Here is a 23,329-nt window from a genome sequence, read left to right as displayed (position 1 = left end):
TTGTATAAGTCCCATTGTGGACACTCTTATTCTGGAAGACAAATGCCTTTTCCAATTTAGCTTAATGCCCTTTGGAAGCGGGTTTATTCTGGAATAGCTACGTCAGAAAATGTTTAAGTGTAGACACACTATAATATAATATAATAATTAATAGAGGGGCACCGGAACAGGTGGGACCAGGGGGTTGTGGCCCCCCCCACTTTTCACTGGCCGTTAGGGCAAGTGATGGGAGGGGGCGGAGGGGAGTGAGCGGGGGCAGGGTCATTTGGGCGATGCGGAAGCGGGGGCTCTGGGGAAGAGGCGTGGTGGGGACTTGGGGAAAAGGGGAAGTGAGGGCAGGGCTTGGGGGGTGAGACCTGATCAGAGTCAAAATCCAGTGACTTAGACAAGTGGACTAGTGCAGCAGTTCTCAACCTTTCTTTTTCTGAGCCCCACCCCCCAACATGCTAGAAAAACTCCGGGGCCCAGCCGGGGGCAGGGGGGCCTCCGGGCATAGGGGTAGTTTGACTTCTATGTGGGGGGACAAGGGCTGGCAGGGCTCGGGCCAGCTCTGCACAGCGGGGTCCAGGGAGGGAGCCCCCCACCCCGACTCACCTCATCAGGTCACCCACCTGTCTGGGGCTGGAGCCGGTGGCTGCTCCCCGAGGGCTCTGCCTGGGCAGCTCTGACTGGCTGCGTGATTAGTCAAAGGGGGCTGGGAGCTGAGGAGCAGACGCAACCCCAAGCGCCAGGGGCGGATGGGAGAATGCCACAGCTGCCCACTCCATGGCACCACCAGCCAGAGGAGCAGCTGCCCCGCGCTGCCTGGCTCTGCCTTCCTGCCCAGCATCTGGCCAGAGGGTGGGGCCTGAGGGGGGCTGAGGGAGAGGAGGAGGTGGGGGGGTGAAGCTGCCCCCAGGACTACCCCACTCTGGGTAAGGTACTGCAGTTTGGGAGGCAACACCCTTGTGTCCCCTCAATGCTTCAGCCCCGCGGGGGGCGCCGGGCCTTGGGGCACTGGATTTCAGTGGCGGGGCTCTGCGGCCGCCCTGAAAGGGCTTGTGGACCCCCAGGGGGCTGCGGACCCCCGGTTGAGAACCACTGGTCTAGCGAATGGCTAGTGAAAACAGGACTGATTTGTTGATTGGAGGGTATTTACTTGGTGTATGCGACGGGTGATGTTCACAGGTTTTGAATCCGCTGTCAGTACCATTGTCTGAGCACCTCATAATTATCCCTAAGTGTGAACATTTAAACCAATAAAAATAGGGAAAAAAATGCTTAAAACCCAGAAGTTCGCGCAACGGTGAAAATTTAAAGCTACAAACATTAAATAAACTTTGATAGTCTCAGTTAAAATTCAAAAAAAATCTGCTAAGCCTAAATAAATACACTAGAATAAATATAATGTAACAAATATATGTTGCTTTTGGCGCCGTGAGCTGGGGAGTGGAGGAGCTAGTGCTGGTGCTGAAAGGTTGGGGTCTTGTCGGGTGGGGAGGCTGGTGCTGAGGGGAGTGGTGGGGGGTTTGTGGGCTGGGGGCTGTGGAGTTGGGGGGCTTGTAGGGTGGGGAAGCTGTGGCTGGAGAGGGCAGTCGGGAGGGGTGCTACTGGGATGCTGGACTGGGGCTATTCAGTACACCCCATTGGGTGGCGGTGGGGCAGAGCAGTAATGGAGGGGTCTGCCGCCCCCTTTGCCAGCAAGGGATGTCACTCTGCCCCAAGGAAAGCCCCCTTTTTAATGGGCAGACATCAGATGGCCGTGCCCCCAGCAGAGAATGCCCCTGAAGGGAAAACCCAGCCATGGATCACACCCCCAGGCACAGCTGGTTCTGACCAAGGGCTCGTTGTGTCCCCCCACCCTCCATCCCTTAGGACCTGGCACAGTGCGTGAACGAGATCAAGAGAGACAATGAGACCCTGAAACAGATCACCAACTTCCAGCTCTCCATAGAGAAACTGGTGAGTCCCTGGGCCACAGCTACTGCCTTTGCTGCTTCCGTCGGTTTCTTCCTTTCTTTTTCCCTTTGTCCTTGTCTGTTTATTCCTTCCTTCATTCCTTCGTTCATTTTTCCTCTTTCATTTGTTTATTCCTTCATTTATTTCTTCCTGCATTCATTCATTCATTCATTCTTCCTCCACCATGGTTCACATTCGCTCCTTTATCCATTTGTTCCTTTATTTGTTCATTCTTCCTCTTTCATTCATTCCTTTATTCAGGGTTTTGGAGCGGAGCCCAGAGCTGGAGCGCAGAGCAGCTCCGGAGCAGTGGAGCTGCAGGTTTCTGCCTGGAGCTGGAGCGGAGCTGGAGCACAGCTCCAAAGCCCTGCCTTTATTCGTTCATTCTTCCTCTTTCAGTCTTGCGTTTGTTCACGCCTGTATTTATTCATTCCTTTACTTGTTTGTTCATTTCTCCTCTCTCATCCTTTTGTTCACTCCTTTATTTGTTTTTTCCTTCAATCATTCCTCCTCTTTTTCTTTTTTTTGTTCTTTAATTCATTTTCTTTTATTCATTTGTTCTTTTTTCATTCATTCACCTGTTGTTGGTTGGTTCTTTCATTCATTCATTCGTTTTTCCTCTTTCATTCTTTTTATTTGTTCTTTCATTTTTTTTCATTGTTTTACTCTTTTCCTTTCATTTTTTTGTTCATTTCTTTTCATTTGTGCGTTCTCTTTAATGAACTAATTATATCAAACGAGTGAAATTATTTTTTGAAATTATTTTTTTCCCAGCCGACTGTATCACTTTTCTCCTTTCCCCTGGAATATGTACACCTCTACCCCGATATAACACGAATTCGGATATAACGCGGTAAAGCAGTGCTCCGGGGAGGGGGGGGCTGCGTGCTCTGGCGGATCAAAGCAAGTTCGATATAACGGGGTTTCACCTATAACGCAGTAAGATTTTTTTGGCTCCCGAGGACAGTGTTATGTCGGGGTAGAGGTGTATATACAACACAAACCTGAGTGTGTGTTATACTGGGCTGGCTCCAGGCACCAGCGCAGCAAACAGGTGCTTGGGGTGGCCAACGGAGAGGGGCGGCACGTCCGGCTCTTTGGCGGCAATTCAGCGGCGGGTCCCTCAGTCCCTCTCAGAGGGAAGGACGTGTCACCGAATTGCCGCCGAAGAACGAAGTGGCGGCAGTAGAGCTGCCGCCGATCGCGGCTAATTTTTTTTTCCCCCTGCTGGTTGGGGCGGCAAAAACGCTGGAGCCGGCCCTGGTTTTATACACACCCAACAGCTTCCTGGCCATTGTTAGAGCTGCCTCTTTCTAGACCAGTTCCCTTTCCCCGCTCCTACTGGTCGCTGTGGTATTTCTAGAGCAGACAGTGCCAGCATTATCGCTACCACCCTTTGTTCAGCTCCAGGAAGCTTGTGCAGCCTAATATCTAATATGGCCTCCCATGGAGTGAACCCAGGACCAAGCACAGAGGTTTTCCCTCTTTAGCTATAAGAGTCACTCCATCATCCAGTAGCAGTCATAGACTCTTACCGTCTTCAGGCCAGCCGCTAGGGAGGTATATGGCATCTCTTCAGCCTGCTGCTTCCATACATCTCAGACTGAATTCCTGTAAGAGGGTTTGGTTTTCTGTCCCCCTTCTCCTCTTAGTCACAGTCCCTGGCTCAGTACGGGAGGCCGAAGATTGACGGGGAGCTAAAGGTCATCAGCTCTGAGAAACGCTCCAAGATGGACAGGTGAGCGCAGGCAGAGAGCTGAGCTGCATGGCTTTGAGTGGCAGCAGCGCTGCCTAGTGGACAGAGCACTGGACTGGGACTCAGGAGACCTAGGTTCTACTATCACTGGCCTGCTGGGTGATCTTGGGCACGTCACTTAGCTGGGAATGGGGGCTGAATCGATGCTGGAGGGCTTCCCCATGCAATACAGATATGATCAATAACCCCCCTAGGTCAGTGGTCTCCAACCTTTTCCGTCTGGCAGGCACCAGACAACGAGCCACGGACGACTGTGACGGCGGACGAGCATCCGCCGAAATTCCGCCGACAAGCGGCAATGTCAATAGAAAATCGGCAGCATTTCGGCGGCGACGCCTCTGGATGACGCAGCTTGTTGGCGGCATTTCGGTGGATGCTCGTCCGCCGGCCAGTACGCGGGCGCACTTAGACGCCCTGGCGGCACCGCGTCGGGGACACCTGCCCTAGGCGATGGAAGGTTTGCCATCCTGATTTAAGGTCGTACAAGTAGTTTACAAACTCTTTTACCTCCTTGGGCCGTGGGGCCAACGCCAGGGCTAATCCCATTGCTCTTAGGCTGCTGACTTTCACCAGAAGGGACCATAATGCATCTGATCACATAACAAGTGTCTGGGACAGCGGTTCCCGGGGCGGGGCCCATGGCAGCTGTCTCTGCCACCGACAGAACCAACCCGGGGCTCCAGCGCGCAAGATGCTAGAGCTCTGAGCCCCCATTCAGTAACCCATTTAAGCACATGCTGAGCTTTAAGTCCCAGCGACTGCTTAGAAGTCAGCACATGCTTCCGGCCTCTGTTCAGGACCCCACCCCTATTCAGGAAGGGCACTTAGGCACGTGTTTAAGTGGTGTCCTGAACTGGGGTGTTAGCACCAGCGTTTTCAAGGTATAATGTGTCTCTGTCGTGTGTTATTGGCGGGCTTGGTTGGATTCTTTTCCATTTCAACAACAACAACAACAACAAAAGCTTTTCATTGAAAACAAACGCGGTGGTGGGGAAATGCCCTGGCTGGACATAATGATTCCTATCCAAATGAATATTTTTCAGAAATAATTTGTATCGACAATTTAAACTGAAAAAACCAGGTTTGGGTTGGTTGGGTTTTTGGTCCACATTTTTTTTTGGGCGGGGAGGCAGGGAAATTTTGATAAACCCCAAATTGATTTTTTTGTGGGGGGAGGAAATTTCCTGCAAATAAAACAAAATAAAAATAATTTGCGGTCTTGAACCGCCTCCCTTCTGCCTATTTCAAGATCAAGCTCTGGGGCGGCTGGGGGAATCTAGAGCAGATACGGTCCTTAGTAGTGTCATCCTGAGGTCCAGAGAATAGCAAAGGATGGAGAACGTGTCTCAGGGGCCTGGCCCTTAGAGATCAGCCAGTGTTTCAGTGCAGACTCTCACCGGAGGGGTTCTCCTATCCCGTAGCTAATCCACTTCCCTGAGAGGCAGTAGCTAGGTTGGTGGAAGAATTGTCCCGTCAGCCTAGCACCGTCTGCACTGGGGTTTAGATCAGCTTAAATTCCTTGCTCAGGGGTGTGGATGTTTCACTGGGTCGACTTCATTGTTGCATGTAGACCTGGATTAAGTGTACGGCCTCCCACTGCATCCAGAGCAGGGCTAAAGTCTTGGGGCTCATATAAGCTGGATGTGCGTTCCTCCCGCCTCCCGCCCCCCTTCCACGGCCCGTCCGTGGCTCATCTGTCGCGGGTTCCGTCTTCATCCCTCTCCGTGTTGGGGCCTGTTCCTTGCAGGTATGCCTTCCTCCTGGACCAAGCCCTGCTCATTTGCAAGCGGAAAGGGGACTCCTACGAGATGAGAGATTTCATCGACCTCCACACTTACCAGATCCGGGACGACTCCTTGGGAGAAAAGGACAATAAGAAGGTAACACTGTGGGTGTGTGTGTGTGTGTGAGCCGGAGCCTCTCCCACCCTGCTAACACAACATGTGTGCAACTCCCTCCTGCACATCGACACACAGCCAGACCCACACGTACACAGAACAGGTATTTCCCCCCAGTCGGGGGCAGTGACCACACACATACAGAGTCTGCACCATTTCCACCCAAACATTGGCCTAAGGCATCTCCTGCACTAGCTCCTCTTCCCCCCGGCTCAGCCCTTTTCTGCTCCTGGGTTGGAGCTAATGAGACCTGCCAGTTCTGGCTGCCAGGGAGAGTCAGCAAAATAACTCCCACTCCTAGTCCCTCTGCTCTAACCCTGGGCACATTCCTCCCAGCAGCCAGGAATAGAACCCAGGAGTCCTGGCTGCCAGTCCCCCTGCTTCGACTACGGGGCACACTCTTCCCAACAGCCGGGAATAGAACCCAGGAGTCCTGGCTTCCACGCACACCCTGCTTTAACTACTGGTCGACGCTCCTTCCAAAAGCCGGGAGTAGAACCCTGGTAGTCCGACTCCTGCTTCCCTTGCTGTAATTACTAGACTTCGTTCCCCTCCCAAGGCTGGGAATAGACCCCAGGCATCCTGACTCCCCACTCCCTTGCTCTCATTTCAAGTCCACACTGCCCCTGTGTGCTGCTGCTGGGGTGGGGTGGGGTATGGTTTCACATCTCTCTTTGAGTCCCCTTGTCTGATATGCAATTACTGGGAAGGTGGGACTTCTGCCTCATGAGTTCCAGGGGGACTGTTAAATATCTGTGTGCTTGTCTTTTCCAGTGGACTTACATGTTCCACCTGATCTGTAGTTACGGGACCCAGGGCTACGAGCTCTTCTTCAAGACACGAGAGCTGAAGAAGAAGTGGATGGAGCAGTTTGAAATGTCCATGTACGTTCCTCCCTCCCCCAACCCTCACTCCCATCCCTGCCCACTGATTCTCTGCAGATTCGGTGTCAAAAATCTGTCCCAGCCCTTCTCTGAAACTTCTCTGCCGTGTCCTGCCCCCGCTCTCCTTGGTGGGTTATTGCTTGCTAGATTATTAGTGGTAAAGTGGCAGTGGCCCCAGGTTCTGATGAGGGTCAGGGCCCTGTTGTGTCAGGTGCTGCACAGACACACAGTGAGAGACGGTCCCTGCCCCAGTTGAGATCAGGGTCTCATTGTGCCGGGCGCTGCACAGACACACAGCGAGAGACGGTCCCTGCCCCAGTTGAGATCAGGGACCATTGTGCCGGGCGCTGCACAGACACACAGCGAGAGACGGTCCCTGCCCCAGTTGAGATCAGGGTCTCATTGTGCCGGGCGCTGCACAGACACACAGCGAGAGACTGTCTCTGCCCCAGCTGAGATCAGGGCCCCATTGTGCCGGGCGCTGCACAGACACAGCAAGAAACGGTCCCTGCCCCAGTTGAGATCAGGGCCGTGCTGTGCCAGGCGCTGCACAGACACATAGGGTAAATCTACGTTCTGAGCTGCAGCTGTAATGTCCAGCCCGGGCAGATGTACCTGTTCTAGGTCTGTTCAAGCCATGCACTAAAAATGGGAGTGTAGCCGTGGGGGTGTGAATGGCAGGAGGGACTTTCACTAGCTGCCCTGAGTACGATCCTGTCCACGCCCATAGGCACGTCCTCAGGGTGGCCAGCTCCTCCTGCTTCTCACACCACCTCGGCTACACTGCTATTTTTAATGCGCCGGCTCCATCAGAACTAGGGGACAAAGTGCTCCTGGGTACTACTGTAATATTCAGTGCTTAGCACAAAGGGGAGCTGGCCAGTGACTGGGACGCCTAGGTGCTACCGTAATATACCTAATAAATAATAATAATAACGATAATATAATATGCATAACTTGGTCTGTCTCTCTCCCCTGATCCCTGTAGCTCCAATATCTACCCCGAAAACGCCACGTCCAATGGCCACGACTTCCACATGCACTCCTTCGAGGAGAATGCGTCCTGCAAATCCTGCCAGATGCTGCTCAGGTAGGAGCTGCTCGGATCCTAGTGCACATCCTGGGACATGTGCATCCCCCACACCAGCTGCTGGTCTGCACTATTGCTCCCGGCTAAGGCGTCTCCTGAGTTTGGCCGATCCCGTATTTGGGGTTAATTTGTGGGGCAGGGCTGAGCTGGGGATGGGGCATGGGGAAGTAGGGGTTAAGAGAGCAGGGCAGAAGGGTGGGGGGGATGACTTCAAGCCCCGATTTACCACGGCGACTCTAACACACAGATGTTCTCTCTTTTGGCCGTGTGAATAGGGGCACGTTCTACCAGGGCTATCGCTGCAGCCGATGCAAAGCCCCAGCTCACAAGGAGTGTCTGGGCCGGGTATCCCCCTGCGGGAAGTTGAGCTCAGGTACGTGTCTGCGTCCAGCACAGGTCAGCAGCGTTGGCGGGATGTACAATTCCGTTCCTGCCACCTGAGCCTGCCTGCAGCCAGCCCTCCTTACAGCAACCCGGAAACTAATCAGCTGATTCCCAGGGGGCCTTATCTGTAGGGTTGGGGGCAAGGGATTGTGGGATGCATCTAGGCCATGAAGTGCAATGCATTCTGGGATGCATCTGGTTCAAGTGTTGCAAGGGATTGTGGGATGCATTTAAGCCATGAGGTGCAAGGGATTCTGGGATGCATTTGGGCCAAGTGTTGCAAGGGCTTGTGAGATGCAGCATGGACAAAGTGGTGCAAGGGATTCTGGGACGCAGCTGGGGCATGGCAGCACAAAGGATTCTGGGATACATCTGAGGAGGGTGCAGTTGCAAGTGGCTAAATACAAGAGCAGAGGAAGGAAAGGGTTGGCCTACAGGCACTAGTTAACCCCTTCGCTGCTGCTGCTCTGTATCACCATCTGCGCTGCAGTTGCATGCTGCTGAGGTACCAGTGGGGTGACAGACAGGCACCATGTGGGACAGGAGGTGAGTTTCCTAACCCAGCCTCCCTGGCACATACTGGTCACCCACAAACAGAAATACAATTCTGCTTTAATTTAGTCTGAGAACTCTTAGGGTTCGATTACAGAACTATGGAGTAATCGTTTTCCCTCTTTTCTGTTTAATCCAGATTATGGGTCTACGCTGAAAAAGGTAAACAAACCCTGAACAACCTTAAATCTCTTGGGGAGAAAACATTCTCATCCAGGGGGTGGAGGCTTTTATAGTCCTGGGCTCCGTGGGGACAAAAACACATAGTAAGAGCCTGGGTCTGTCTTTTTGTTCTGTGTCTGTACAGGGCCTAGCACAACGGAGTCCTGGGCTTGGGAGGGTGGGGTCCTACACGTACCATAATACACCTAATAAATAAGAATAATAATAAAGTAGGAATGTTTGGAAACTGAGGCATGGAGAGGGGAGGGGATTTGGCCAGGATCACACAAGTCAGAGTTGGAAATAGAAGGCAGGTCTCTTGATTCCCAGTCCAGTGCTCTAGCCATTGGGCAATACTGCCCCTTGAAGCACCAGAGACTTTTAAACAAGGTTCCCTTCACCTCAGCTCATTCGCTGCCTGGCTCTCTCTCCTTATACTGTTTATCAGACAGACATTGCAATTACAGACAATTTCTCGCTCACTAGCGCCTTATTTTACACCAGTGATGCGTCAGTATAAGTGAGTGAAAAGCCAGGCTTGTGGCTGATGGGAGAGAGCACATGGGAGATATAATCCAGCCAGGGAGCCAGGCCCATAGAAGAAAATGGGGGCACGAGGCCACTGAGCTACAACTCCCATGAGGCACTGGGGCAGTATATTGAAATGTTCAGGCGTGGGTGGGGGGGGGTTGAAGAAAAATGGACATTTTTCTGCAGAAAGCTGACACTTTTCATGAAAAACGGCGTTTCTCGGAAAAAACCCTAAATGGAAAATTTGGGGGATCAGCCTTAGTCACAGCCTAAATGGCAGCATCAGGAGATCACAGACCCCTGCCCCATGGTTAATTAGCAATAAGTAATATGGGACAGGGGAGATCGTTACATGCTGATGGTCTAGAGTTTGGATACAAAGGAACTTGGTCCCAGTTTGTTATGCTGCTAGGGCCGTCACCAGGAAGGGGGATCAAACCTGGGACCTCTGGGTCTAAAACCTGATCTAGTAACAGGCTTATCAGCCTCTGTCTATGACTCAACTGCCATTAGAAGGGGATTAATTACCACATGGGGGGTTGTTATATTTGCCTTGCTGAGCCCTCCTCTAGTACCACACTCAAGCCCCACCCTCTTACTCCAGTTCTGCTCATAATACTACACCCCCCGCTGATGTATAGCAGGGTCTGTGCCTGCTGAACTGCAGACAGATCCCACACAGCCTCCTTATCTGAGCCGGGCTCCTTGTCTTCCCTCTGCAGAATAAATCCAACCGACACACGCAGGAGAGAAAGAAGAACGACCTTGGTAAGTCCTGTGGCAGGCACCCACTCTCATGCTTCAGGGCAGGCAGGGGAGTCAGGAAGGAATTTCCTTTCTTGTAATCATCAGTCCTGATTAGGCCAGGTGTGATGGAGACCCCTATTGGTGACTCCAGGCACTACAGCCTGGAGAGAGCCAAGGGTCTGTTCTGGGTCTAACCCCACAATAAAGGATCCCCCTTTAAGTTCTGCTAGCTCTGCTGTACTACGAGGGACTGGAATGCTCTAACCCCATCCCTCTGAAGTGTGGTGCATCATGGGTGATGCAGTCCGGCTGGGGAGCCTGCCCCATAGAGGAAGTCATGTGGTAACTGAGCTACCATTCCCACAGGCTGGACACCGGACTAGAGGGACCCCTGATCTGTGCTGGGATGCTGAGCTCCAGCTTAAACTCAGGGCACATGCAGGAAAGCCCCACTGGCTCATGGGAGGTCTGGGTTGATGAGAGTTCAGGAGACAATAAGCCCTTAACATACACCATCCTGCATGCAGAATCCCCGTCCTGGAGGGGCAAATGGGGCCTGTCCTGGGGCTGTCTCTCTATCCCCCCTGTAGAACACAGGGAGGATTTTCTGTCCCCCTCGCACCAGGAAGATGTGACCGTCCACGTGTGTCCACGTAGCGGGTGGGAGGAGCACTGGGCGCAGATGCTGCTGGGTGGCAGGCGTTGGCCGCAGGGAGATACATCGGTGACCGGTTCCTTGCTAATGCCCTTTTTTCCTTAGGGCTGCCCAAAATGGAGGTCTGCCAGGAGTATTACGGGCTGCCCCCGCCACCCGTGGCATTTGGCCCGTCGCTGCGACTCAGCATGGGGGACATTGTGGAGCTGACCAAAGCTGAGGTGGAGCAGCTCTGGTGGGAGGTAGGTATCTCTGCAGCCATCCACCCATCACTCCGTGTGCCCTGATGGAGACACACTGACTAGAACAGCGGTTCCTGAACGTTCAATCCCACTGATTCCCACCACCCCATAACTACATCACTAGACCCGCTGCTGGAGGGTGAACCAAATACAGCATCTTCCGTGTGGCATGACTTCGTATGCACAAGGTCATGCTGCACAGAGGACACCATTTTGTGGAGCAGGTTCCAGACATGTTTAGATTTGGTTTGGCTACTCACTTGGACTCGCACCCCAGTCCGCTGATGGTGCAACCCCACTTGGGGTCGCGACCCATAGTTTGGGAACTGCTGGACTACAGGAATTGCACGTAAATTTGGTCAGCGGGGACTTGAAGCTGGGACTTCTGGTTCCAAAACCACAGGGCTCCGCCCCATGAGGACATCCCATTTTGATGCCTGGTCCATCCAGAGGGTAACAGTCTGACTACTGTTACGTTCATGGCATGCAAACCAAGAAACTAGATAAACCCAGAATACTCTTGCCGGAAGGTTGCAGTGTAACACAACTTTATTGCTTTGAATCCAGAATGATAACACACAAGAACTCCAAAACAGAGAGAGACAAAACAGGCTTCTCCCTGAGAAATAACTCACCCCACCTCAGGGCCGCCCAGAGGATTCAGGGGGCCTGGGGCAAAGCGGGGGAGCAGACATAAAAAAAGGCGCCACCCGCTGCGGTGCTTGTACTCACCGGGCGGTGCTCCGAGTCTTCAGCGGCGGCGGGTCCTTCATTCGCTCCGCATCTTCGGCAGCACTGAAGGACCCGCCGCCGAAGTACTGCCGAAGACCCGGAGTGAGTGAAGGGCTCGCCGCTGAAGTGCCGCTGAAGACTCGGACGGCCGCCAGGTGAGTAAAAATTAAAAAGGCCCCTCTAGCCAGGGAAGGGATTCTCAGCTAGGGCTCGCGGAGCCCCTGCGGGGCCCGGGGCAAATTGCCCCACTTGCCCCCCGCACTCTGGGCGGCCCTGCCCCACCTTACTCTAGGCTGGCTGGCTGCAATCTAACTATTGCTAGGCCCACATCTCAGAGCTTCCTACAGAGCTCCCTGCCCACAAGCAGGACCAGGAACACCGCCCCTACCCGCCGAGCATTTAAAGGGATAGCATACAGTTGCAATACAGTTTTCAGGATGCCGCAAGTTAGTGCAGCTGGCTAATGGAGCTCACTTTAGCTCAAGTGGGAGGGGTCTGTTTGTCAGTGCGGACATTCCAGCAGTCAAGCCCTGCTGATGACCGTAGCTGGGATCATTACAGAGCTCATGGTAAGAAATGATGGTGGGGAAGGGTGTCTTTAAAATCAGCTGTCAAAGAGGAGAGCAGCATAAATCAATTAGTGCTTTAGCCTCTTGTTGTTCAGGAGGCCGGGCAGCATCAGGCACTGAATGATGAAACAGAACTGATCCAGGCCGCTTCTGAAAGTGGCTAGTTGTTGAGCCGGGTACTCAACTCTCCTGATGAGGCCAAGAGGGAGGTCGACTCCTCCTAGTGGTGATGCCAGGCAGTGAAGACCAGAGAGAACCACAGGGTCTTCCCCGTCCAGCAGCCCTGGTGTCCAACCTGCTTTCAGTGTCTCTGTGTTTATACCTCGGGCTTTAGCAACAATAAGTAGCCCCCTTTGGCAGGGTCACCCACGCCTTGTCTTCTCCCAATTAATTCCCAGACCCCTGATCTCAGTCAGGGTCTGTGCAGCACCTGGCGTGATGGGGCTCTGATCTCAGTCAGGGTCTGTGCAGTGGCCGGCACAATGGGGGCTCTGATCTCGGTGCTGGCTCTGATCAGAGATGCTGAGTGCTAGGCAGGGTTTGATCCAAAACCCACTGGAGCCCATGGAGAAGACTCCCATTGACTTCAGTGGGGGTTGGCTCAGGCCTTCAGGCTAGAACTGGTTGGAAAAAGGGGGATTTTTCCTGTGCAAAATGTTCAACTTTGGGGCAAAAAAAAAAATATTATGGTTGGGGAATGTAGCCCTGGTGCCTTGTGGGAGTTGTAGTTTGGTTGCCTCATGCTCCCATTTCTCTTCCAAAGGCCAGGCTTCCTGGTCAGACTACATCTCCCATGATGCACCACAGTCTGCCCCTCATGGTGAGGGGAGACGGTTGTGTCATGGGAGGCCCTGATCATGGTGCATCCTGGGAGAAGTAGTTTGGCTAGGGAGTCTGATGCAAAGCAAATGGGGTCACGAGAAAACCAAACTACAATTCCCAAGAAACACCATGTCGGGATAGCCGAATTGAAATATTTCTGCTCTTGCTTAAACATCCAGCCTACGATAGTCCCTCTGCAAACCAGGCCAAGAGCAACCACCTCGGCCTCTTCCCTGATATCTCTTTACAATAGATCTGACGTGCATTGGCTTCCGCTTTGCAGGGCAGAAACACATCCACGAACGAGATCGGCTGGTTCCCATGCCAAAAAGTCAAACCGTATGTGTGTGTGAGTAGCGACTCCTTTCACGTTTGCTCAATTAGCTATTAAACGCTGGATGTTTTTGTAGGGTCTCTAAATTCCTTAGACAAGTTTCGGTGGGTTTTATCTGCTCTGGGGACAAAGGGCAGATGTCAGTCTGCAATCCAGGGCGCTTAGCAGCAGAAGAAAGGGTGGGTTTTGTGGGTAAGGTGCTGGAGTGGGGCTCAGAAGATGTGAGTGAAATTCTTGGCTCTGCCACAGATTGCCTGTGTGGGCCCTTGGGCAAGTCACTTCATCTCCTTGTACCTCAGCTCCTCATTTTTAAATTGGGTATAATAATTCTTTCTTTGTGTACATGCTGCCTGGGGCAGGAACTGTCTTTCCCTATGTGTCTGGGCAGCACCCGGGGCCCTGGGGTCCTGATCTTGGGGAAGGTCTGTGCAGTGCCTGGGACAGTGAAGCCCTGGTCTGTGTAGCACCTGGCACAGTGGGGCCCCATTCTTTGTACCATAATATAATTTTTTTTAAATGAATTATTTGTGATATGACCCTGGGAGAAAAATGAAACTCCAGAATAACAGAGCACTGACATCAGATCTCCTGGGCCAGACTTAACTCTTTCTTCTCTGTTTTATTTACTGCAAGAAAATAAAACTTTTTTCTTTTCCCTCCACAGAATCCTCCCCCAGATTTTTCTGTTTATCTTTGGTAAGTAAAATGATAGAACTGAAACATTTCTGCATCCACATAATTTATTGCTGTTTAATCTGGAGTCCAGCCTTGTGAATCTATGCTCTGTGAAATCACAGACTGTCTTAAACCAGCTTGAGTTCCAGCTTTGTCTCCATTGTTTACCAGACCACACCCTCGCTGGTATGGCATACAGCCCACAGCGACATCTAGTGGCTGAATCATAGATTCAAGTAATAACTCTTGTGGATGTCCCTACTTGCAGGTACGCGGGACCTATGGAGAGAGCAGAGGCAGAGCAAATCCTCACAAACCGTTCAGACGGCACGTTCCTGGTGCGGCAGAGGGTCAAAGACGCGGCCGAGTTTGCCATCAGCATCAAGTAATCCTAACCTTAATAACAGCTTCTACAGAGCAACATCTTTGTGTGCGTGAATAGCCTGCCTCTCACGGAGAACTCTTTTGGGCCCTTCCCTAGAATGCAAACCCCAGAGGGCACTTAGCAAAATGAAATGCCCACCTGGTAAAAGTAAATATGCAACAGGTAGTTAACCTGTGGGACTCCCCACCTCATGATTTTATGAAGGCAATTTGCTTCGTAAGTTAAGAAGATAGGGTTAGATATTTAAGAATAGCACCTCCAAAAACACCAGCTCGGGGAGCAGGGAAAAATGCCTCCTGCTCCAGTGCATATGATGATCTTCCATCTGGATGTGCTTGCCATTTGAGGCGAGATACAAGGCCAGAGCTGTGCCATTATGGAGAATCCTGTATTCCTAGCACCAGAGCCCCAGCTGGCATAAATCAGTGTCACTCCATTGGAGTCGGTGGGGCCAGATCCCCATCTTAGTGCTTTCTGAAAGACGCTATGAGAGAGAGTACAGTGTGTGCCTCTCTTCTGTAACAATCTGCATTTACCCTCCATGCACAAAGCTCTGCCCCTGCCAGAGAGCAGACAGCTAGAAATTTAAAGGTGCAATACACTGGAAAATTACAGCTGTAGAGATCGTTAGGAAACCAGCGGCCCCCTGAGAGCTGGTGTCTGTGCCCCCAGGTTTAACGTAGAAATCAAACACATCAAGATCCTGACGTCGGAGGGCCTGTACCGCATCACGGAGAAGAAGGCGTTCAAAGGACTCATAGTAAGGATTGAGCGAATTTTGCATCCGATGCTTCAACTCCATCTTCACTGGAAGGCTCTGGCCACTGGGGGAATGCTTAGTGCAACACCAGCCGCTTAGCCCTCAGGATGGTGTATTGACTAGAGCAGGAGGGGCTGAGAGCCAGGACTCCTGGGTTCTGTTCCCAGCCATGGGAGGGGAGTGGGGGCTAGTGGGTTAGAAGAGGAGGCAGCTGGGAGTCAGGACTCCTGGGTTCTATTTCTGGCTGGGGGGGGGGGCACGGGGGAGTGGGGTCCAGCTGTTACTGTCTCTGCTCCTGCTCCAGGAGAGAAGGGATCTCTGCCCGCTCAGGGCCTCTCCGTGCTTCCTCCCTAGGAGCTGGTGGAGTTTTACCAGCAGAACTCCCTGAAAGACTGCTTCAAAACCCTCGACACCACGCTGCAGTTCCCGTTCAAGGAGCCTGAGCAGAGGGCCATCTCCAGACCTCCCGGTAGGGTGCTCAGAGGCCAGTGCTGGAGCCAGGGTGGGGAGACCTCGAGCGCCCCCTGAGCGCTGCAGGATCTCAGCCCCCAGGGTTCTTGGGATAGATCCTCATGACCAGGCACACGTGGGATGGAAATTTCCCCTAAAACATTTTTCTTGAGGGACGGTGGCTTTTCAACACAAATTCCCGCCCCCCTTCTAGTTTTTGTCCGATTTCCAGGGTTTTCAACAAAAATGGGAACATTTTGACAAAACCAGGAAAAAAAATGTCGAGAGGCAAAACCTGTCATTTCCCAGGCTCAGCTTGAATTGCTCACCCTGGTCGGCTGCTGGCGTGTGGGCGCTTGTCGAAATGCCAGTAAAGGGGCTGGGGCAGCCCCCAGCTGGTGAGGGTGGTCTGTGCTCCCTGCCGGACCTGGCAAAGGCTCCGTTGCAAAGAAGAGGGGGGATATTCTGGGCTGCCCCTCTAGTGCTGATGGGAGATGTCACAGTGTGGGGGAGCCATGCGGCCACGGCCCCCAGCAGTGGTACCCTCTTTCCTGTGGGTTATGGCTGGGGCATAGACTCCACCCTGGTGGTCTCTCGAAATTAACCCTCTGCGGCCCAAGCCCTCGGAGCCCCAGGAGGGGAGAGAGCCAATCTTTCCCCATGCGGTCCCTGCCTCCAGCCATGTGGTGGGTGATGAGCGCTTCCGGGGGCCGCTCGCTTCCCAGGATCCCACCAAAGGGGTGGATCTTTATTTGAGGGTGTCCGGTCCTGGCACAGCTGTCTCTAGCGTGGGTCTGTCCCCTTGCAGCAGGAGGACTGAAGTACTTTGGGTCGGCGAAGGCTCGCTACGATTTCTGCGCGCGGGACCGGACGGAGCTGACGCTCAAGGAGGGCGACATCATAAAGATCCTGAGCAAGAAAGGGCAGCAGGGCTGGTGGAAAGGGGAGATCTACGGCCGGGTGAGTGCACCGCCGAGCGGGGGTTGGGATTACAACCCCCTTACACAGCAGAACAGGCCTGACATAGCCTGTCCACAAGGGGGCAGTGTTACACACACATACACGCACACGACCCGCTCTGACATATCCCATCCAGCAGGGGGCAGCGTTCTTCGCACCTCTACACATACAGAGTGTAATCCCATCACACACACATTCACACATCACTCTCTAGTGTATATAGACCCATGCATGTGAGCAGTGCTGACATATTCCATCCAGCAGGGGGCAGAGTTCTGTGCAAGCACTCCCCGCCCCCACACCAAAACACACTTGTGAGCTGGTGTAATCATCTCCTACTCAGCAGAGGGCAGCAATTCTGTCTTACCCCCACTCCCAATCCACACATGTACACACGCAATCCGCACCCAAAGATGTGCTCGCGCACACACAATCACTGCACGCCTACACACGCATTCCTCTCGCTTGTGCATGCACATGTGCACACACCCATAAACGATCTCCATACGCATGCACGTGCACACGTACGATCCGCCCCACATGCATGCACATGCACGATCGCGCCACACATTCTGATGCATCGGGTAACAATGAACACCTAGTGCGAGTATGGGATGCCAAGAAAGCTATGGCCAACTGGCCAACTTCAGTGGCACTTTGTCTCCCCCTAGTGGTGGCTGGGACTGTAGCGGTTGATGAGCCAGCTAATGGAGCTGGGGCTTTTAGGTCAAGCGGTAGAGACTGGTGCCTTTAGATCCAGAGATCCAAAGTTCAATCCCAGCTACTCATGCGTCATGATAGTGGCTCCTGTGCCACGTGGCATAGCCAGCAGATCTCACCACAGCATTGGGGATAGCACACAAAAACAAGCCGAGTTACAGGAGAATCCCTGTTAGCTCTTAGCAGTACAGGGCTTATGACACACAGGTGAGCAGCACCCATCCCATCCAGAAGAGGGCAGCAATGCGTACACAGCACATGGGCCATGTTCCAATGGCTGTTTTGTGATGACAATTCCACGTCTCACTGAGTTTTCCCCTCCTAGGTTGGCTGGTTCCCAGCGAATTACGTGGAGGAAGATTATTCGGAATATTGCTGAGGTCTGGAGCCCTGTGTAATTTTCCACCCCCCTGAGATCATGACCCACAGGATTCCTGACCCTGCATGGCACTCACACCGTGAGCTCAAGCGGAGCTAGGCCCGGAAGGGGTCTCTGTAGCAGGAAGAAATGTTGTGTTGGCGGAAGTGCGGCGGGGAGTAGCGCCCCGGGACTATTAATTTATGAACTTTCGGATCCCTCTTCTCTTTCCCTTCTCTCACGCATGTAAAGGAAGTTTTGTGTTGAATAAACTGAATGGGTGGACGGGCTGGAGCTGTAGCGGCCGTCACCCTGCACCCAAGAGCCCTTTTCTCTCCAGTCCATGCCAGGATCTAACTGCCCCATCAGGCACAGGTGTTTGGAGCCCAGAGGGCTGCTGCCACGTGAATGGGTAGGAGGCTGTCCCCCCCTGCCCACTGCCACCTTTATATTCCCTCCAGCATAGGCAGAACCCAGATGGCACCAGGCGCATGCGATTGTCATTAACCCTTTACTGAATTGGTCAGCAGGGTGAGCTAAGGCATGAGGGGGAGCGACTTGCTGGCAAGTCACTTTATGAGCCAGGAACAGAACCCAGGAGTCCTGACAGCCACGCCTCTTCTAAATCACCAGACCACACTTCCTTCCAGCACTGGGGTTAGATCCAGCAGTCGTGACTTTCAGCCCTTCGCTCTAAATTAAACCTCTCTTCTCAGGGCCAGCATTAGAACTGGGTGTCTTGACTTTCAGAGCGCCCCCCCCCACTCTAAGCACTAGGCCTGACTCCCCTCCCTGAGCTGGGAAGAGAACCTGGGAGTCCTGGCTCCCATTCTCCCACCATGCTTTAACATAAGGGTTCTCAACCTTTTTTGGCTGGGCCCCTCTCTGAAAATATTTCAGGCTGTGATGACCCCTCCCCCACAAATGACAACCCCCCATACCATGCCACTCTTACTTCTGGGCTGTTGCTGGAGGCAGCGCTGCCTTCAGAGCTGGGCGCCTGGCTAGCAGCCGCTGCTCTCCAGCCACCCAGCTTTGAAAGGCTTGGGCTGTCAGCCCTGCACAGAGCCCCGGCGTGCATGGGGGGTGGCAGCTTGTGACCCCCCCATGACCTTGTGACCCTCAGTTTGAGAACCCTTGCAACAGCTAGACCCCACTCCCCTCCCAGAAGAGGGAAGAGAACCGAGGAGTCCTGAATCCCATTCTCCTCTAACTCACAAGCCCCCATTCCACCCCCCGAACTGGAAACATCACTCATCCATTTCATTGCACTGTGCTGCCTAACCCCCAGGCCATGCAGTGTTTCCTCCCCTCTGCTCCACTGGCTCTGCAGTGCATTGTCCATAGGGACGAGCTACCAGGGTAGATCCTGGGCACATGGACACCCGGTAGCATCAATTCCCAGCCACGCCGGGTCCAGTTCTGCGTTAGCATCCAAAGTAGCTACCCCTAGATGGCGCTGGTACCGCCAGGTGATGTGGTGCTGGTGGTGATAATGTGGGTCTCCCAGGAAACTGAGGCACAGGGCAGGGAAGCAGCTTGTCCCACATCACCCGGCAGCAGAGTCAGGCACAGAAGCCAAGTTGTGGGCGTGGCAGGTCAGCGGGTTGCCCGCTAGGCCCCACAAACACACAACACAGGGAAATGCGGCCTAGGCCTAGTAGCCCTGGGGGTTGGGGAGAGAGAAACGTGGGGTGGGAGAGTGTTGGGAACAGAGCCAGAATACAGTACAGCATTTTGCTGAGCTGCTGGTAAGTTCAACCCTGGCTCAGCATTTCCCCTGGTCTTCAGTTTGTGCAATATTCCAGGAAACCCAAGGAAAACGGAAGTGCTTGGTTTCAAGAAGAACACTGTGGTCTCGGGGTGTGTGCGCGCGTGTGGGTGGGCAGGCGGCACGGGACTGCTACCAAAGAAACCCGGCTTCTATTTCTATGCTGCCAGATCCCCGAGCCTCAGTTTCCCCAACTGTAAAATGGGGTGAGTGATACTCGTCTCCATTGCAATGTGCTCTAAGTGCTAATTACTGTGCTGCACAAACACCTACTGAGACACGGTCCTGACCACGACGAGCTCCCAGGCTAACCGGACTAGCCCAGAATCAGAGGGGGAAGATAAGGTACAGTGCGGGGCGGGGACTCTGCCAGCGTCAGTGGCCGAGCCTGAAAGAGAACCCAGGTCTGTGGAGTGCAATGCTGTAACCACTGGACCACCCTGCCTGTTAATCGGAGAGGCTGGGCTACCATTTATCCCTGCGGGCGTTGGCCAGGCGCCCTTTCCCATCCCCCCTCCCTTCCCCCCCCATTGTGCCTTTGGGGCTTTACACAATAAAAATGACACGATCCAGCTGGGGCCCAGCTTGGTGCACGTTCACCAACGCGTGAGGCCCGGCTACGCACCCCCGGCTGCTCTGGCGGCATCTAAACCAGAACACGGGGAGCACTAAGTGAGGGCTCACGTTATTTAAAGGGATACTGCCCTATTCCTGTACACTGCCAGCCCCTACCCCCGCCCCGCAGCCCTGCTCCCACCCCAGAGCCCTGATCCCCAGGTGTAACATCCTGAGCAGATGTCTCCTTGGCCTGAAAAACAAAATGCTTAAACAAGCCCCACCAGGCCAGAAAGGTCGCTCGTCTCCTTGCCTCCCCAAGGGCTTCCTGCTCCCAGGCAGCCCGTCTCTGCCGCTGGCATCTCCATGCCAGGCACAGGGCAGCTCCGAGGGAATGCTGGCACGGCTGCAGCAGGAATTAATATTAACCAGCATTGATAACTCCTAGCATGCACATGGCACTTGTTATTTCAAAGGAAGTCAGCCTCAGCCCCCATTTTACAGATGGGGAAACTGAGGCACAGACCCGCCGAAGGTCACGCAGCAGTGCCAGGAATAGAACCCAAGTGTCCTCAGGCTCGAGGCTGTGGTTGAGCCACCACCCATCCTGCCCCTTGGACAAGCCCCTTCTGTTCCCCTCCTCTGAGAGCGGCTCTGGGGAAACGCTCTGCCCGTGACTGACTCAGCACTTTTCCAAAGTGACATTTTGTCAGTTTCTGCACAGGCACAGGCTGGCTTGATGCTCCAGCTGTGATGTCATCCCGGTCCCCTCCCGGCTTTGCAGACGGGGCGGTCTCAGAATTGGTTCCCCCCTCCATGTTCCTGCGAATCTCAGGGCTCCTGGTGGAACAGCAAAGGAAAACTGGGACAACCGTGTGTCCCAGGGAAGCATGGAGGGCCCGACCCAGCTTCCAGATCTGAATGCCTCTGCAGGCCAGACGGCTGAGCCAGTGGCAAGAGCCATCTACCCAGCTGCATGTATGTCTCCATGGACTGCCTCCATCGTCCTGTCACCTGCCCTCTTGCAGCCCCACAAAGCTTTCCTTGAGCTCTCCCTACTCAGCACTCTGTCCAGCCCTCCTGGGCACGTAGCGCTCGCATCTCAGGCGTCATCTATGTGGGGAAATCCCGACATAGACTAGCCACGTCATAAGCAGCTGGGCACAGCGTCTACCCGTCTATGGGCTCTGCTGTTGAGAAAGCGGCCTCAGAAATAAGCCCTGATGATGAAAAACATCCTGGATGAAATATGACAACAGACTTCTGGGCTCCAACTCCCCTTCCCAGAGCAGTAATCCACCCCCTGAGCATGTAGCCGTATGGCACCATGATCTCCCAGCAGTATGCCCTCCCTTGTACATTATTATCCCGTTTCCCTTAGCTCTGGCTACATCCACAAAACCTGCTCTTTACTCAGGCAAGAAAATACCCCCAGTAACACTACGTGGCAGTTACATTGGTGTGTCTTAGCCAAAGATATCAAAACACTTTTCTTAAGTATCATTGCCCCATTTCACAGCTGGGGAAACTGAGGCACAGAGCAGCAGTGACTTGACCGCATCACACAGCAAGTCAATGGCTGAGCTGGGACTAGCAAGCAAACCACTGGATTCCCAGTCTAGTACTCAGACCTCTAGACCATGCTCTCAAAGTTAGAACCATGCCCCCAAGAGACATGCTGAGATAAATAGAGTATATTCCCAGAGCAGGACTTCTGGGTTCTTTCCCTGAGTCCCAATCCTGTGCTCTCACCACTAGGTAATACTCCCCTCCTAGAACTGGGACGAGAGCCCATGAGTCCTAACTCCCAGACTCCCTCTCTGAGTTGAGGATAGAACCCAAGAGAAGAAGTGAATGGAAAAAGTCCAACTGACCCTTTTTCCACTGGAGACTGCAGTTCCCTCGAAAGGGAAACATTTGGATTCACCAAAATTTTATCTCAGGGAAAAAAGTTCCAACAATGTCTCATTTTTAACATTTTCGGAGCCAAATGGTTCACGTTTTCTTTTCAAAATGACGTCCATTTTTTAAATTTGTATTTTGTGTTACGGTGGGTGCGTGTTGTAACACAAGATAACATTGTTGAAGCAGCAACTGAAATGAAAAACCTTTGTCGAAATGAAACAGTTTGATTGACCCCCCCGCCAATGTTTTTTTTCCTCCTGAAATTTTTTTTCCCTGAGAATTCTGAAAGTTTTTGGTTTCATTCACAAGTGGAATGAAAAAAAAGTTTTAAATCATGAACGACCTCTGCCAGGACTCTTGACTCCTACTCACATGCTCTAGCTACTAGATAACACTGCCCTGGGAAGAGAACACACATGTCCAAATTCCAGCTTCCTGTTCTACCTGTTAAATCTTGAGCTAGGAAGAGACCCAAAACTCTCCTAGGCCCATACAAGGAGGATTAGGCCCAAAAGGAAATCTGATGAGTTCAACAAGGACAAGTTCAGAGTCCTGCACTTAGGACAGAAGAATCCCATGCACTGTTACAGGCTGGGGACCGACTGGCTAAGCTGCAGTCCTGCAGAAAAGGACCTGGTGATTATAGTGGATGAGAAGCTGGCTACGAGTCAGCAGTGTACCCTTGTTGCCAAGAAGGCTAACGGCATATTGGGCTGCATTAGCAGGAGCATTGCCAGCAGATCGAGGGAAGTGATTATTCCCCTCTATTCGGCACTGGTGAGGCCACATCTGGAGTATTGCTTCCAGTTTTGGGCCCCCCCATTACAGAAAGGATGTGGACAAATTGAAGAAAGTCCAGCAGAGGGTAACGAAAATGTCCTTGTTGAAAATGATCAGGGAGCCCCATGGGGCACCTGACTTACGAGGAGAGGCTGAGGGTGTGACGGGTTCGGTCACAGGGACCCCCCTTGGGACTATCACCTGATGCGCTGAAGTTACCTCTGAGCCTGTTTTCCCTGCCAGCTTGGGACTCCAGAACCCTGCCTTGTTGAGCCAGATTCACTAGCCTGCTGCAACACAGGTGGAAAACAAGGGTGTTCTGTTCCACCCCCTTATATATCTTTGGCAGAAGGCGGGAATCTTTTGTCTCTCTGAGTCCCCACCCCTCCTTCTAAATGGAAAAGCACCAGGTTTAAGATGGATTCCAGTATCATGTGACCTGGTCACATGTCCTGTGAGACCTCATTCTTCATAACCCGTGTCAGGTACACAGGAAGGCGTGCAGGTAAATAAACCCATTTACAACCAGTGGGAGTCATCAAGATTCCAAGCCACCATTAAAGGCCCACATAATTACAATAGGACCTCAGAGGTATCCTTTCTATTTCTAGTTTTAGATACAAGAATGATACATACATACAAACAGGATGGACACACTCAGTAGATTATAAGCTTTGCAATGATACTTTACAAGAGACCTTTTGCATAAAGCAT

At 52.9% G+C, this 23,329-nt stretch overlaps 1 protein-coding gene across 4 annotated transcripts in view; it reads left to right on the top strand.

Moving 5' to 3' along the window:
- Positions 1-18,401, top strand: part of VAV1 (vav guanine nucleotide exchange factor 1) — a 55,006-nt gene extending 36,605 nt beyond the window's left edge. Inside the window, exons 12-27 of one of the 4 annotated variants that reach the window (XM_039514986.1) lie at positions 1,855-1,941; positions 3,591-3,676; positions 5,442-5,574; positions 6,367-6,476; positions 7,465-7,566; positions 7,842-7,939; positions 8,642-8,664; positions 9,918-9,963; positions 10,703-10,839; positions 13,246-13,311; positions 13,961-13,992; positions 14,240-14,356; positions 15,029-15,116; positions 15,471-15,585; positions 16,375-16,526; positions 17,572-18,401. In XM_039514986.1, the coding sequence (XP_039370920.1) occupies positions 1,855-1,941; positions 3,591-3,676; positions 5,442-5,574; positions 6,367-6,476; positions 7,465-7,566; positions 7,842-7,939; positions 8,642-8,664; positions 9,918-9,963; positions 10,703-10,839; positions 13,246-13,311; positions 13,961-13,992; positions 14,240-14,356; positions 15,029-15,116; positions 15,471-15,585; positions 16,375-16,526; positions 17,572-17,625 (1,446 nt within the window). In that variant the 3' untranslated portion in view covers positions 17,626-18,401. Of the gene's footprint in view, positions 1-1,854; positions 1,942-3,590; positions 3,677-5,441; positions 5,575-6,366; positions 6,477-7,464; positions 7,567-7,841; positions 7,940-8,641; positions 8,665-9,917; positions 9,964-10,702; positions 10,840-13,245; positions 13,312-13,960; positions 13,993-14,239; positions 14,357-15,028; positions 15,117-15,470; positions 15,586-16,374; positions 16,527-17,571 lie in introns of those variants that run through there. The other 3 variants (XM_039514988.1, XM_039514987.1, XR_005591279.1) reach the window with 3 other exon arrangements.
- Positions 18,402-23,329: the final 4,928 nt, after the last annotated feature.

This window comes from Mauremys reevesii, linkage group 25 (genome assembly GCF_016161935.1).
Source record: "Mauremys reevesii isolate NIE-2019 linkage group 25, ASM1616193v1, whole genome shotgun sequence".
Lineage (NCBI taxonomy): Eukaryota > Metazoa > Chordata > Testudines > Geoemydidae > Mauremys > Mauremys reevesii.
Note: the sequence above shows the minus strand (reverse complement) of the source record. Positions and strands in the feature narration are given on the sequence as shown.